Source organism: Kogia breviceps, chromosome 9 (genome assembly GCF_026419965.1).
Source record: "Kogia breviceps isolate mKogBre1 chromosome 9, mKogBre1 haplotype 1, whole genome shotgun sequence".
NCBI classification, from domain to species: domain Eukaryota; kingdom Metazoa; phylum Chordata; class Mammalia; order Artiodactyla; family Physeteridae; genus Kogia; species Kogia breviceps.
Genome location: NC_081318.1, coordinates 12,416,505 through 12,430,747, shown reverse-complemented (window position 1 = coordinate 12,430,747; position 14,243 = coordinate 12,416,505). Strand labels below are relative to the sequence as shown.

General features: G+C 39.3%; 1 protein-coding gene across 1 annotated transcript in view; it reads left to right on the top strand.

Annotated features, from left to right (window-relative positions):
* The window catches only part of MGAM (maltase-glucoamylase), a 105,828-nt gene that overhangs the window by 25,337 nt on the left and 66,248 nt on the right, over positions 1 to 14,243 (top strand). Inside the window, exons 2-6 of the mRNA XM_067041974.1 lie at positions 1,601 to 1,727; positions 4,014 to 4,132; positions 11,707 to 11,827; positions 12,884 to 12,993; positions 13,795 to 13,946. Of these exons, the coding sequence (XP_066898075.1) occupies positions 1,601 to 1,727; positions 4,014 to 4,132; positions 11,707 to 11,827; positions 12,884 to 12,993; positions 13,795 to 13,946 (629 nt within the window). The remainder of the gene's footprint in view (positions 1 to 1,600; positions 1,728 to 4,013; positions 4,133 to 11,706; positions 11,828 to 12,883; positions 12,994 to 13,794; positions 13,947 to 14,243) is intronic.

The window sequence follows — 14,243 nt, the reverse complement described above, 5'->3', positions numbered from 1 at the left end:
AAATTTCACAGACTCTATCCAGATTATAGTTCCTAAATACTATTGCCGCTGAAAGGAACCAGGACTCCTTAGAAGTGTTTGATTTGAGACGAGGGGCAGGAAATGTACAAAAGGAGCCTAGGTTATCATGTTAAACCAGCAAGCAGGGAAAGTACCAAAGAGTACCAAGGGCCAACTTGAAGAGACTGTCAGTGGGTAGAGATGGGACAATATGAGCATTAATAATAATAATAATAACATCAATGGATTAATACAGATGAAATGTATTTAAATCTATGAGTTCATAAAGATATTGGACCAAAAAATCTCATTGATCCCCTTTGGAGGATGCTAGGGAAACTACTCCTTATTACTCCTTATTTTGAAAACCAGTAAATAAAGAGTCAAACATTTATCCTGCCTTTCCTATACAAACTGTGCCTTTATGAAACAAATGATAGATGAGGGGAAATTTCTTTCTATAGGAATATTTCATTTAATAAGTGAACAAAGAATGATAAAATTACAGTGTCACTGCATCACAAGTCCTAATGAAATAATGGATCAAAGAAATGCTTGCCAATGGCTGTGAACATTTTTTTAAAAAAAGGAGACTGCTAGATTTTATGTGTCTCTTGCTGGAAGATGTTGTACCATCTGTGCACCATTCATGCTAAAAAGAAACCAACCTGTATCTGTCAAAACTCTAGATCTAATAATTTATTGGAAATACAAGGATAGAGAAACATGTTGGCATGCATGGAGATGCAATCAACAAAATCCAGATTGTGGGCAGATCTACAGAACAAACCTTACTGGTTAAAAAAGACTTATCAGACACAAATCAATTAGTCATATATAAATCTTACTTGTATACTTATGAGAGTAGAACAAACAAACTATAAAATTCTTGTCAGACAATGAGGGAAATTTTTAAAAAATAATTCTTTAATTTGATGATTAAAGAATTATTTAAAAAATATTTTAAGGGGCTTCCCTGGTGGCACAGTGGTTGAGAATCTGCCTGTCGATGCAGGGGACACGGGTTCGTGCCCCGGTCCGGGAAGATCCCACGTGCTGCGGAGCGGCTGGGCCCGTGAGCCGTGGCCGCTGAGCCTGCGCATCCGGATCCTGTGCTCCGCAACGGGAGAGGCCACAGCAGTGAGAGGCCCGCATAGCTACCACACACACACACACACACACACACACACACACACACACTATATGTGTATATATATATATATATATATATTTTAAGTGTGCTAACAGTATTTTGCTTGGCTTTTGTGAAATTTCTTATTTTTTAAAAAATATGCTTAAATATTTTCATCATGAAAGATATGAAATCTGAGAATTGCTTCAAAATAACCCAAGGTTAAGGAGAGACATGAATAAGAATAGACATAAGAAAAATAAAAGTTTTTATATTAGCTTTAAAAACAAGAATAAACAGAATGAGATTGGCCACTTGATAATTTTTTAATCTAGTTGGTGGGTACCTGGGCGTTTATTATGTTATTCATTCCTCTTATGTATACATTTGAGCTTTTCTGTTAAAAAAGTTTGCGAACCGCATGTTAAATAAAACTCAAATCTAAAGTTGTTTTCTCTTTCTTTGTAGATGGCAAGAAAGAAGCTGAAAAAGTTCACTACTTTGGAGCTTATGCTCAGTGTTCTTCTGCTTGTGGTGTTTATCATCACTGTTCCTCTCTTTGTGCTTTCAGCCAGAGATTCTTTGGAATCAGAAGGTAACGAGGAACTCTCGGGTTCCCCCCTCCATATGTTGCTCTTATCAGAGCAAACACCTCAGAAATGGCAGGGAAGTGATGCTTTCATATTCACTGGTGTGAACGTGTGTGTGTGTTTGTGTATTATATGTGTGTGTTGGGGACCACCTGACTCAAACTGTGACAGCACAATAGGTGTTCATTGTGCTGACACTTTCATTTCCCAATTTAGCACAGTGCAGGATTCCGCAACTGGCAGTTGAAATATATTTGCTGAATTTCATTGAATAATTGTATTTTTGTTAACAATAGTAATCAACAATACCCTTATATGAAATGTAGTCAAATAAGTATATAATCAATTAAAGTACCTTAGGCCCAAGTTTGGTTCTTTAAAAAATTAACAGCTACCAGAGTTTTTTTTTATTAAAAGTTTATTGAACTGTTTTATTTTGACAGAAGGGCTGGATTGTGCTGAGTTATCCATGATTTCTTATCTGGGCTTCAGCTAGGAGCAGCTTCCTAGGTGGGGCAGGTGATGAGGGACCAGTGTGTTGCCAGAGGAAAACCTTTGCCCCCTCCCCCTACCTCATTCTCAGTCACGCCATTTCTACTTCTGTGGGAAGTTAGATTAAATAATCTCAAAGGTTGTTCAGTTCTTAAAATTCTATGATCCTGAAGATGAAACTAAAACCCTTATGCGGAAATTGGCACAAATATAAAGTTCTATTACTCCACCACTTTTTTTTTTTTTTTTTTTTTTTTGCGGTATGCGGGCCTCTCACTGTTGTGGCCTCTCCCATTGCGGAGCACAGGCTCCGGACTCGCAGGCCTAGCGGCCATGGCTCACGGGCTTAGTTGCTCCGCGGCATGTGGGATCTTCCCGGACCAGGGCACGAACCCGTGTCTCCTGCATCGGCAGGCGGATTCTCAACCGCTGCGCCACCAGGGAAGCCCGACTCCACCACTTTTGAATTGGAAACCTTAGTGAAAAGAAAACTTATTAGAAGCCTCATTGTTTTGTCTTAATATTGTTATTAGCTTATTTTAGAGTGCCCTAAAGAAATCTAGCTTCCTTATGTTAGAATGCAATAAATGTGCCTTCTTTATTTTACTGACTTTAAAAAAAATTAATTTATTTATTTATTATTTTTGGCTGTGTTGGGTCTTCGTTGCTGTGTGCGGGCTTTCTCTAGTTGTGGCGAGCGGGGGCTACTCTTGGTTGCAGTGCATGGGCTTCTCATTGCAGTGGCTTCTCTTGTTGTGGAGCATGGACTCTAGGTGTGCGGGCTTCAGTAGTTGTTGCACACGAACCCAGTAGTTGTGGCTCGCGGGCTTTAGAGCACAGGCTCAATAGTTGTGGTGCACGGGCTTAATTGTTACGCAGCATGTGGGATCTTCCTGGACCAGGGCTTGAGCCTGTGTCCCTGCATTGGCAGGTGGATTCTTAATCACTGCGCCACCAGGGCAGTCCTATCTAACTGATTTTTAAGTCTGAATCCATCAATCAACTGGCATAGATTCTAGCTGCCAGTTTCTAGTTTGGTGGCCTTCCTTTACATTTTTTGTCCTATGAGATTTTACATTTGTATAAGAATGTCATTACTCAGAAGTGTTCCTTGTCAAGGGATTGCCTGTTGACTGAGAAAGGAGAATTGAGGTTACTATGATTAGGGTAACATTCAAGAGAACAGCATATACTGCACGTGATCTGTGTGCAAACATTTCATGAACCAGCTGCCTGGGTGGAAGTACAGGACCAAAGCAGAGTGTACAGACTTCTCTGTAAAGGGCCATATACTTAATACTTCAGATTTTGTGGACCATACGGTCTCTGTCCTAACTACCTAATTCTGCCTATAATAACAAAAGCAGCTATAGACAATACATAAAAAATCTGGGTGTGGCTGTGTGACAGCAATATTTTGTTTACAAATCAGGCTGTGACCTGATTTGGTCCACAGGACATAGTTTACCAACCCCTGGAGTAGAGGAGGTAGATTTGGTTCCCACTTTGGTGAGCTTCCAATCTAATGTTGGAGTCCAACTCCTTGCTCTTGTATGTACTGTCTCATAGGGGAGGGCCTTGCTGGTAGAAGGAGATGGGTGCAGGTATATGTAGAGTTAAATACAGTCAGCAAGAGCAAAATGAGGCTTTATAAAGTGAATGTGTACATTTCAAGGTCATAGAGTGCAGCCCAGTCAGTAGTGGAGTCCATATAATTGGAGGTGTTGAGAACTATGGGGATATCGAATGCCTGTGATATTAATTCTGTCATCTTATGTTTGCTTTTGGGATTATCCCAGGTCCTGGGATGACAGTTACTCCAGATCCTGGGAAAAGTACCACTCCTGGTTCTGCCGAGTGCCCAGTGGTAAATGAATTGGAACGGATAAACTGCATCCCTGACCAGTCACCAACGAAGGTTTGAGTTACAGATCTTGTTTTCATTTAAGAGTTTATGCCATTGGATAAGGGTTTGTTTTCTTTCTTTTTTTTTTTTCTGTTTGTAGCCCCCAGAGTTGTTTATTGTTTGCATTGCAATTATTGGCTCAGGAAAAGAAATCCTGTATTCATGCTTATATGACAACTCAGCCTTAGGAGAGGAAGAACTAGAAAATTTGACAGATTCAGCAAATAAAAGTACATGCTGTCCATTTAGGTTTGAATTTCAGATAAACAATGAAAAAATTTTTAGTATAATTATGTTCCGTGTAAGACTCGGGACTTACTTATACTAAAAATATATTTGTCTTTTATCTGGCAACACTACTTGGTTACTAGGTCTCTCTGACTCTGTTTCTGACTCTGTTTCTTGCCCTCCCTCTGTCTCTCTTTTTTCCTTACACAATTCTAAAAGGTTACCTGGGATCTACAATAAAAAGTCATTCATAGGTATAAAACAGTATTTCAAATAAGGATAAAGTTTCAAGAGCCAAGTTTTGAAGGAAGAGGTAATAAATACCAGATTAAAGATAGTGCAGGCATCTGGGCATTTACTTTTGGGCAGTGTTTCCTGATCATCACCTGAAGTTCAGCTGAATATATGATTATAAAATGCAATGTACACACCGTATCAGTCATGTTTCATGTTGAGAGTGAATAAAAACAAAATGCAGCCTTCTGAGTGAAGTCCACTGGCCTGAAATGGCAGATTTGTATCAGACACAGAAAGGATGCTTGCTGCATGCGATTCTTGGGCATGTGGCACTCTCACATTGATCTCTGTAGCCATCCTATTGTTCATGGGCTGGAATAATCTGTGATGTTCTTGAGCGTTACTATTTTGGTTTGTCTAAAGGTCCTAATACCAAAAGACATTTTATTTCTGCATTTTTTTTCTTTCATACTTCTGGAGGCTAGAAGTCCAAAATCAAGGTGTCATTAGGGTTGGTTCCTTTTGAGGGCTCTGAGGAAGAATCTGTTCCATGCCTTTGTCCTAGCTTCTGGTGACGGCCACAATCCTTGGCGTTTCTTGGCTTGTAGCTACAATTACTCCATTCTCTGCTTGTGTCTGTGTTCAAATTTCCCATTTTTATAAAGACACAGATCACATTGGATTTAGGGTCCACCCAACTCCAGTATGATCACACCTTAACTAATCACATCTGCAACAATCCTATTTCCAAATAAGATCAAGTTCTGAGGTACTGAGTATTGGGACTTCAACATATCTTTTCTGGGGACACTATTCAGCCCATAACTTGGACAGAGTCACAGAATGTGAACTGTGGAAAGTGAGAATGGTTACACAATTTGAGCCTTTGGTATTGACTGAAATAGCATAGATGCTGAGTCAGAGAGAAGCAAAATGGCAAAGAAATAACAGATGAGAAATCAACCGTAGTGATAGACTGGGGTTTTGGGGAAGCTGGAAGTTAAGGCAGAAAAAAAGAACCAGAGCCAGATAAATAGCTTGGAGTAGAGAAAATGCCTGGGAACTGTAGTTAGGAGCAGAGTGATTGGACAAAACTAGTCAGGAAGCTCAGAGGCTGTGTTGAAGGCAAGAGAGAGGACCAATATGGTACATAGTCAAGGATCAGGAAATCCCCAGGACAGGACAAAGCAGTGAGAGCACAGAAGGGCATCAGCCTGGACAGCACGGCTGCCAACGTTGGAAGGAATCCCAGTTAGAGCAGTTCATCTTATCAAGACTATTGCAGCATTCAATCCCCTTCATCTGACGTCTTACCCTGACTGAATGAATGTAACTTTCTCTTGGTTTAATGAAGAGACATGCCTGCTTGGAGTAGGAAGAAATGTGTCTGAATAGAAAAGGTGGATTCAGATTTTGGAAGACCTTAGATTTCGGGTAGAGGAGGTTGGCTTTTTATGTGATACATAGCAGCTAGGAGCAGCCACTTAGGGCTGAATGAAATCATGAAATGGGAAACCAAGAAGAGAGAGAATAAAAGAAATAAAGGAAAAAGAAGATAGAAGAGAAAAAGAAAAAAAAAGCACTTCAGTATGGGGCCAGATGTCATAGAGTTTGGTATTTTAGATGATAGGTTCAATAGGTAGAGGAGATAAGCTAAGTAAATAAATAACTAGAATATAAAACAAAAATTTATAAGATATAAACGAAATACTGTGTGGATCACAAAGCAGAAGAGATTATTGTCAAGGAGAAGGTGACAGTCTGGAATTAATGATAAGCAGGATTTTGACAGAGATGAGAGGAATGGAAAGTGAATTCAGGGTAGAGGAGACAATGCACACAAAGTGACAGAAGAGGAAATTGTGGGGCACATACATGACATATTGAATGGTCCCATATGGCCAAGATACAGCATGGTTGCCAGAGAGCATATAATGTTTAAGACTATAAGGTAGTTTGGAGATTGATGATAGAGGACCATTAATTAATGTGCTGCTTTGCCAATAGGAATGGGAAATTGTGGTCTAGATATGCTGTACCTAAACAGGATGTTTCCAGAAAGTTGATCTCCACAGCCATTTACTTGCCCCTGTCATAGTGTGCTAGGAAACTACTTGCTCAGAAGCCCACCTGGAAGACTAATGCATCCTCAGTCTGTCCACTTTCCTGCAACAGCCCATCTTGTTATTGGTTACGTGAACTTCAAATGTCATTATTGCCTCAGTAATGCTTCTTTGGTTTTATAATAAGACTGTTTAATACTGTAGTATCATCTCTTCTCGGCCTTTTGGCTAAGATCAAATGTAATACTGTGGTATCAAGATTGTAGTTCAATAAACAACCTTTGCCTTTTTTCTAAATGTTATACCCAAGTGAATTCATCTATGACCTTTGCATTCATTCACTGGCCTGCTCCTCTTTAGCTCAGCCAGAGAGAAATACTCTGGGAGCACTTTCAGTGATCTGGTTTTTCAGAAGGTATTTCTTAAGTATCCTGGGTGCCATATGCTGATCTAAAGTGTTGTTGAGAGGCTGATTCGATGGATAATGTTGTGTGTGTATATATATAATGTGTTTGTTGAAGGAAAGTATATGGCTATGTGGAGGAGGGGAGTGGGGAGAAATTACGAATATGACACCAGGCTAGGCAGAATGTTTTACTGCTGAGGCCATTGCTATATCATTTTATCATTCCTCTCTAGTTCTCTCCACCGGGATTAAAGAACTAAGAGTATAAATTTCCCTTCAGATGATTCTTTGTTATAAATTCCATCATTTCTTATCCCAGTAAAGGGAGGGAATCCTGTGTCCAAGACAGGACACATAAAGGCTGTGGAGAGACACTGGACAGTACAGAAAGAGCAGGATGGAGGGATACAGGGTTAGAGGAGCCAGCACCCGGGACAGGATGCTTGGCAGGGCTGAATGAGCAAGGTCCACTGTGGTCCCATTCCCTCCAGTGGCAGGAGATGGCTAATTCTGATTCACTCAGGCCGACTCTCACTGCACCTGGGACACTTCCTTTTCACCTGTTTGCATTTGTCCTTGCAACTTTGCTTTCTGTCTTTTATAAATGCTACAGTTGCTGAGGTCCTGAATTTTTTTTAAATCTTAGATATGCTGCTTCCTAATGACCTAATGATGCACATATTCCAAGGCATATGTAGTCTTATCAGTAAATTATTTTCAACTCACTCTGATTTGTACACGTTTCTTGTTTGTGTTATTCTAGATTCTACTTCTTATTTTTATTATACATGCTGCAAGTATCTTCTGCTGTTATGAGGCTGTGTTCACCTATTTTATGCTGTTTTGATGAACAGATATTTGAATGGAGTCAAGCTTATATATTCCTATGTTACATCATATCTCAAGAAACAATGCCAGGAAGACTAAAAGCCTGAAGGCAAAAAAGAAAAAGTTATGACTTTAAGAAGAAAATAGAAAATCTAATATAATAATAATTAACTTATTTAGTTTAAATTTATTTCTATAAATTTTCTTGGATTTCTACTTATACAATATTATGTCAGAAAGTAATGATAACTTGACTTCATCCTTTTTAGTTTTACAAATTTTCTTTATTTTCTTGTCTTATTAGTCTTATAGTGTTAGGACCTCCAATATATATTTAATTATAAAACATCATAGACATGGTCACCTACTCTTTTTTCTGATTTTAAAAGGAATGTTTCTAATATTTCACAGTTAGTGAGATGAATATTATAGGCTTTAGGTATCTACCCATTATCCAACTAAGGAATTTACTTTTTATTCCCAGTTTGCTAAGAATTTTATCATGAATAGGTGATTAATTTAAATGATTGTATTGTGTACTTCCTTTAATAAGTTATGAAAAATTATACAGTGGATTTTCTAATAGTAAAGAATCCCTGTGCTTCTGGAAGAAGCACCACTCGCTTATTATTTATTTAATATGTTGCTGATTTCCATTGTTAAAATTGTGTGCTCTTTTCTTTTAGGTTTTTGCATTTGTATTCGTCGATAAAACTGGATTCTAGTTTTCCTTTTTCTCTCATATCTGATTTTGACATAAAATACTTCCTTTTTTGTTTCTTCTCCTCTCTCTCTAAATGTTAAGAAGCATTGGGGGTTGGAAGAGAAAAGGACTCCAGTGGAGCAGAGCTTGACTAGGTCATAAGCAGTGTCTTCAGCATCTGATTTCTCACTATCTCTGAGTTCAATCCAGTCCTTCTCTTTGTGTTGGTGCAGGAGCCTGTATGTATCTATTATGTAAAAAGCAAAATATCTTTACTTTTTTGTCTACTTCATCTATCAAGTACTGAGGGAGTTCTTTAAAAATATTGCATTATGTACTTACTATCTTCTTCAATTTTACCTTGTGATTCTTTAAGGTTTTTCTGTAAATATTTTGAGTCTTTATTATCAGGTGTGTATCAGGTTTGGGATGTCATATCTTCCTGGTGAACTGAAGCTTTTGTCATCATGTAGTGACTCTATGTCTCTCTAATAATATTTACTTAAAGTCTATTTGTCAGCTATCACTATAGCTGTACTAACCTTTGGTAAGAATTCTTCTCACATAGCTGTTTTCCCCTGTCTTAGTGCTTTTGTGAGCTTAAATTTTGGGTGTGCTGCCTGTAAACAGCTTCAGTTGAATTTATTTCTGTAAATGTAATCTGATTATCTTTTTTTTTTTTTTTTTTTTTTTTGTGGTACGCGGGGTCCTCTCACTGTTGTGGCCCCTCCCATCGCGGAGCACAGGCTCCGGACGCGCAGGCTCAGCGGCCATGGCTCACGGGCCCAGCCGCTCCGCGGCATGTGGGATCTTCCCGGACCGGGGCACGAACCCGTGTCCCCTGCATCGGCAGGCGGACTCTCAACCACTGTGCCACCAGGGAAGCCCTATCTTTGTTTTTTAAATTAAGTATTTAAGCCATATGATAATTGACATGAAAAACTTTTTTCTATGGTCTCATTTTGTGTTTTCCATTTGGTCTGTTTTTTATGTACTGCTCCCCATTCACGCCTACCCCCGTATACATGTTTTCTTTCCTTGTTTTTTGCATTGAGAATTTTTCCCCTTAGTTTTCCCCTCAATACTGTATTGGAAATTATACACTCTATATTATTTTGGCAGTTTCTCTTAAATTTTAATTCTCATGTTCAACTTAAAAGGACATTTTGTGTCTCAGGTTTGGGTTTAATTCTTTTTGGGTGCCTTCAGTCCTATTCATGTTGTCATTTTTTTGTAGCTTCTCTCTACAACTCTTTTCTGAGGTTTCACCTACTCTTTACTCTCTTGTCTGCTTGCCCCGCTCTCTGCTTCTCTCCACATTGCTCCTCATAACTGCTTGGCTCTGCTGCAGGGCCTGGGATTTCCAGGTGGCCAAGAGGCTGCTCACTTTTCATGCTGCTTTGGCCACTCTTTGATCTTTGCCCTTTCCAGTTCAGTGAAGAAGTTATTAAGCTCTGTGGAGCATGCAGAAACCATTCTGCTTAACACTCTTTTCAACATCTTTCTCTTTTCAGGTTATACTGAAGTTTCATCTGAGTGGGTTTTGAAAAGAAAAAACAAAAACTGCTGACTAGTTGAGTTCACAGTGAAGCCTGATTCCATAGCAATAGAAACCACAGATGGACACTGTTTTTCGATCCTTAATATTGGTTATTAACAAAAAAATCAGCATTTGATTAAATCTGATTGTTCATATATCTAAGCAATTTTTTTTATCTTACATTTGTAAAGCATTGCCATATCCTCCTGAAAATATGCTCAGCAGATACTCAACCCAGACTATAGAAAAAAAGAAATGGATAATAAGAGAACTAAGTTTGGGTCCTTGTCTTCTCAATAGCTAAGTGACCTTGGCAGATCACTTCACCACTGTGAACGTTTACCTCTGTGGCCTGAGGTTCTTCATCTGTAAAATAATATAGCAGGGTATGTTAGTTATCTCTTGCTGTGTAACAAATTATCCCAAAACTTAATGGCTTAACACAACAAACATTATTTTCTCACAGTTTCTATGGTCAGAAATCTGGCCTTGGTGTATCTGGGTGCTTTTGGCTCATAGGCTTCCAGAAGACTGCAATCAAAGTGTCTTCTGGGACTGAGGAATGATCCTTTTCAAGCTTGTGTATTGTGATTATTAGCAGAATTCAGCTGCTCAAGGATTGTTGGGCTGAGGACCTCAGTTCCTTGCTGGAGACCTCCCTCAGTTCCTCACCATGTGGGTCATTCTGCAGTCCAGCACCTCACTTCTCGCAGAGTGAGAGCTCCAACAGAGCGAGTGAAAGGGAGGGAGCAAGCGAGACAGGAGACACTCTGTAATCTAATCTTGGAAGCCACAGCCCATAATTTTTGCTATAGTATTTTATTAGTTACACTCAAGAGGAGTAGTTTCCTTGTACTTTTTTTGTATTTAACCTGATTGCTTCTTCCAAATTAGTTATATGAGAAAGAGATTATATCCATTCTAGTCTCCAGGTGATTCAGTCATTAATTGTAGTAAAAGGCAGGTACTTTTCTTAAATAAGAATCAGAATCTATTTGGGTTTCAAGGAACAATTACTTACTGCCTTGGGAGGAGTTAAGAGACTATATATACACACATATATACACACACACATATATGTATACACTCTGTATATATGTATAATATATATATGTATATATGTCATATATACTAAATATACCCATTTGTAATATACACATTTAAAAGTCAAAGCAAAATTGCCTTGATTTCAAAGCTTCTGAATAAAGTTAATTGCAAAGTTTTTTTTAAAGCCCAAAGCCAGTATCAATGAAGCTCCATTTGTCATTTTGGGTTACTGGTGATATAACTATATAGTAGTTTAGAATATTTAAATAAATTTACCAGGTTTATTGTGATGACAGGTAGAGAATGCATTGTGATCATATGTTGTTATATGATAACAACAACAAGGAAGGCTATTGGCCAGAAAAGTGAGTTTTGAGTGCAAGCACTGCATTGACTGGGATTCAGCACAATTTCTTTAAATATCAGGTCCCTTATTTGTAAAACAAGGCTCGTGAGACTGCAGGCTCAAAGTGTATTTATCAATGATAGTGTTCTACACATAGTGGAGTTACTCTAACTAATCTCTTATTTCAGGCCATGTGTGACCAGCGTGGGTGCTGCTGGAAACCGCAGGGAACCATAAGTGTGCCCTGGTGCTACTATTCTAAGAGTCATGGCTATCACGTGGAGGGCACCCTTGTGAACACAAATGCAGGTAAACCAGACTCAGCCTTGAGAAAGGAGCTCCAGATCCTCTGGGGAGGGAGGTTTGCAAGCATTTATTGTAGGCCAGGCACTGGGCTGTGTCCTCTGCAGGTTGGCTCTGTACACTGCAGAAGAGAGCTGTAGCAGCAGGCGGGGTGTTACTCTGTACGGCTACCACAGCGTGTGACAGGAGGTGGGCACTGCCCTTGAGCAAGGACTAGAGTCTATTTTGGCATCAAGGAAAAATATCACTCTCTGTCTTGGGAGTTGGGAGACATGTTCTATTCCTGACTCTGTCTTTATGTACCTTTGTAACCTTGTCCAAACATTGTAACTTCTTCGTTCCCCAAGCTTCTAACTTGTAAAGAGCAGGATTTGAACTACGTAACCTCTGAGACTACTAACAATGCTAATATATTGTAATTTTAATGATATGGAAACAATTCCAATTTTATCAATGTTTTATGAAAGTTAGCTAGCCAGTGTCAGTGTTCATGGACTAAACATCCCCCCTTCTTTCTCCCATCTCAAAATGCAGACATAATAATGAACATGATGGGGATACTTGGGGAGGCTCTTAGCATAAAGGAAGAGGCATGCTCCTCTTCCAGGGCCTCTTGGCCTGATGGGCTTTTCTAATAAGGTCTCGACTTTCACCTGGCTTGTCACATAACTGGGGAGATGGCATCAATGCATACGATCACCTGTGGCGTAAGGTGAAAATAACTAAGAAGGAATAATGGATGTGAACACCTTGAGGGCTCAGAATATAAAGGGTATATGAATGATGGATGGGCTGGTGTAATGACAGTTAGGCCTTTGAGGGATGTTTCCATTCAGATTTTGGAGAGGAGAGGCATGGTTTTTGAATAAGGTAATGACAATACCTAGCTTCAGAATTTGGCCCAAGACAGTATGTGTGTATGATGAGGTACACATCCGTGTCTCCTCTTCTTACGGGAAGTAAAGGCTTTTCGCCAGCCCCTTTGACATAAACTTAATTGTGTGTGGCTGTTTGTGAATTTACACAGCCAGCTATGAAAACTCTTTACCCCCTTCACATTAGGATTCACAGCCCAGTTGAAAAGGTTGCCTTCTCCATCTCTTTTTGGAAATGATGTCAACAACGTCCTTCTCACAGCGGAATACCAGACGTCTAACCGTTTCCACTTTAAGGTTGTAGTTTGTTTCTTTTTTTCATACTCTTTTCCATTATAGTTTATTACAAGATACTGAATATAATTTCCTGTGCTCTACAGTAGGCCCTTGTTGTTTATCTATTTTATATATGGTAGTTTTTATCTGCTAATCCCAAACTCCCAATTCATCCTCCCTACCCCCCTTTCCCCTTTGGTAACCCTAAGTTCGTTTTCTGTATCTGTGTGTCTTTCAGCTTTGTGAATAAGTTCATTTGTATCATATTTTAGATTCCACATGTAAGTGATAGCATACGATATTTGTTTATTTAAAATTTTTTTGGAGAAGTTCTTGTTTCCTACCTGATGACTGCAGTTACTACAAAAGAGAAAAATTTGCTAATGGAGGTATTTTTCTCTACTGTCATTTTTACTTAGCATGTGTATGTTGAAAACGTTTAGAGCCTTCCTTCAGTGTGATGACTCCCTAAATGTATATTACAGAGTTCACTGGTGAGCTTTGGCTTCCAGTTATTCTCCCTTTATACCATGTGAAATGACATAGGGAAGGAAAAAAAGAATTATCACAACGTTGAAAATTCTGGAGATAGTTTATGTCTGCAGACTTGTAATATATCTTTCTACCTAAAGACTAACTTATGTCCAAGTGTTAAGCATCTGAATTTGGTGACATAATTTCAGACATAATGTCATTTGCTGCACAGGTTCCTGTACCAGGGGCACAGATGTTGGGAAGTGCTGGTGTTGGTAGGCATGCTTCTATTTTAGAAAAACAGAGACATTTTCCTTTTGACTGTCTTTCCCTAATCTCTCTGCACAGTTAACTGACCAAAACCAGGACAGATACGAAGTGCCCCATGAACATGTGCAGCCCTTCAGAGGAAACGCTGCTTCTTCCTTGACCTACAAAGTTGAGATCTCCAAACAGCCCTTTAGCATCAAAGTGATCAGAATGAGCGACAGCCGTGTTGTGTAAGTTTGGCAGCCGTGTCTGGGGACTCGAGAATGAAGGCTATGGGGGAGGGGGGTTTGAAGCCTGAAAAAGGATGCATTTCTACAATATTCCTGAAGGTTGTGAGTCCACTGTTGGTGACCAGACTCTCTACCTCCAAATGTGTACTGTTTCTCTGCCTTCCTTCCTCTTCCTTCCTTCCTCCTCTTCCTCCTGCTCCTCCTCTTTTATTACTAAGCATTTATTGTAGGCCAGGCACTGGGCTGTGTCCTTTTTCTCTTTCTTCCTTCCATTTGGTCATTTTTCCTCCTTATTTT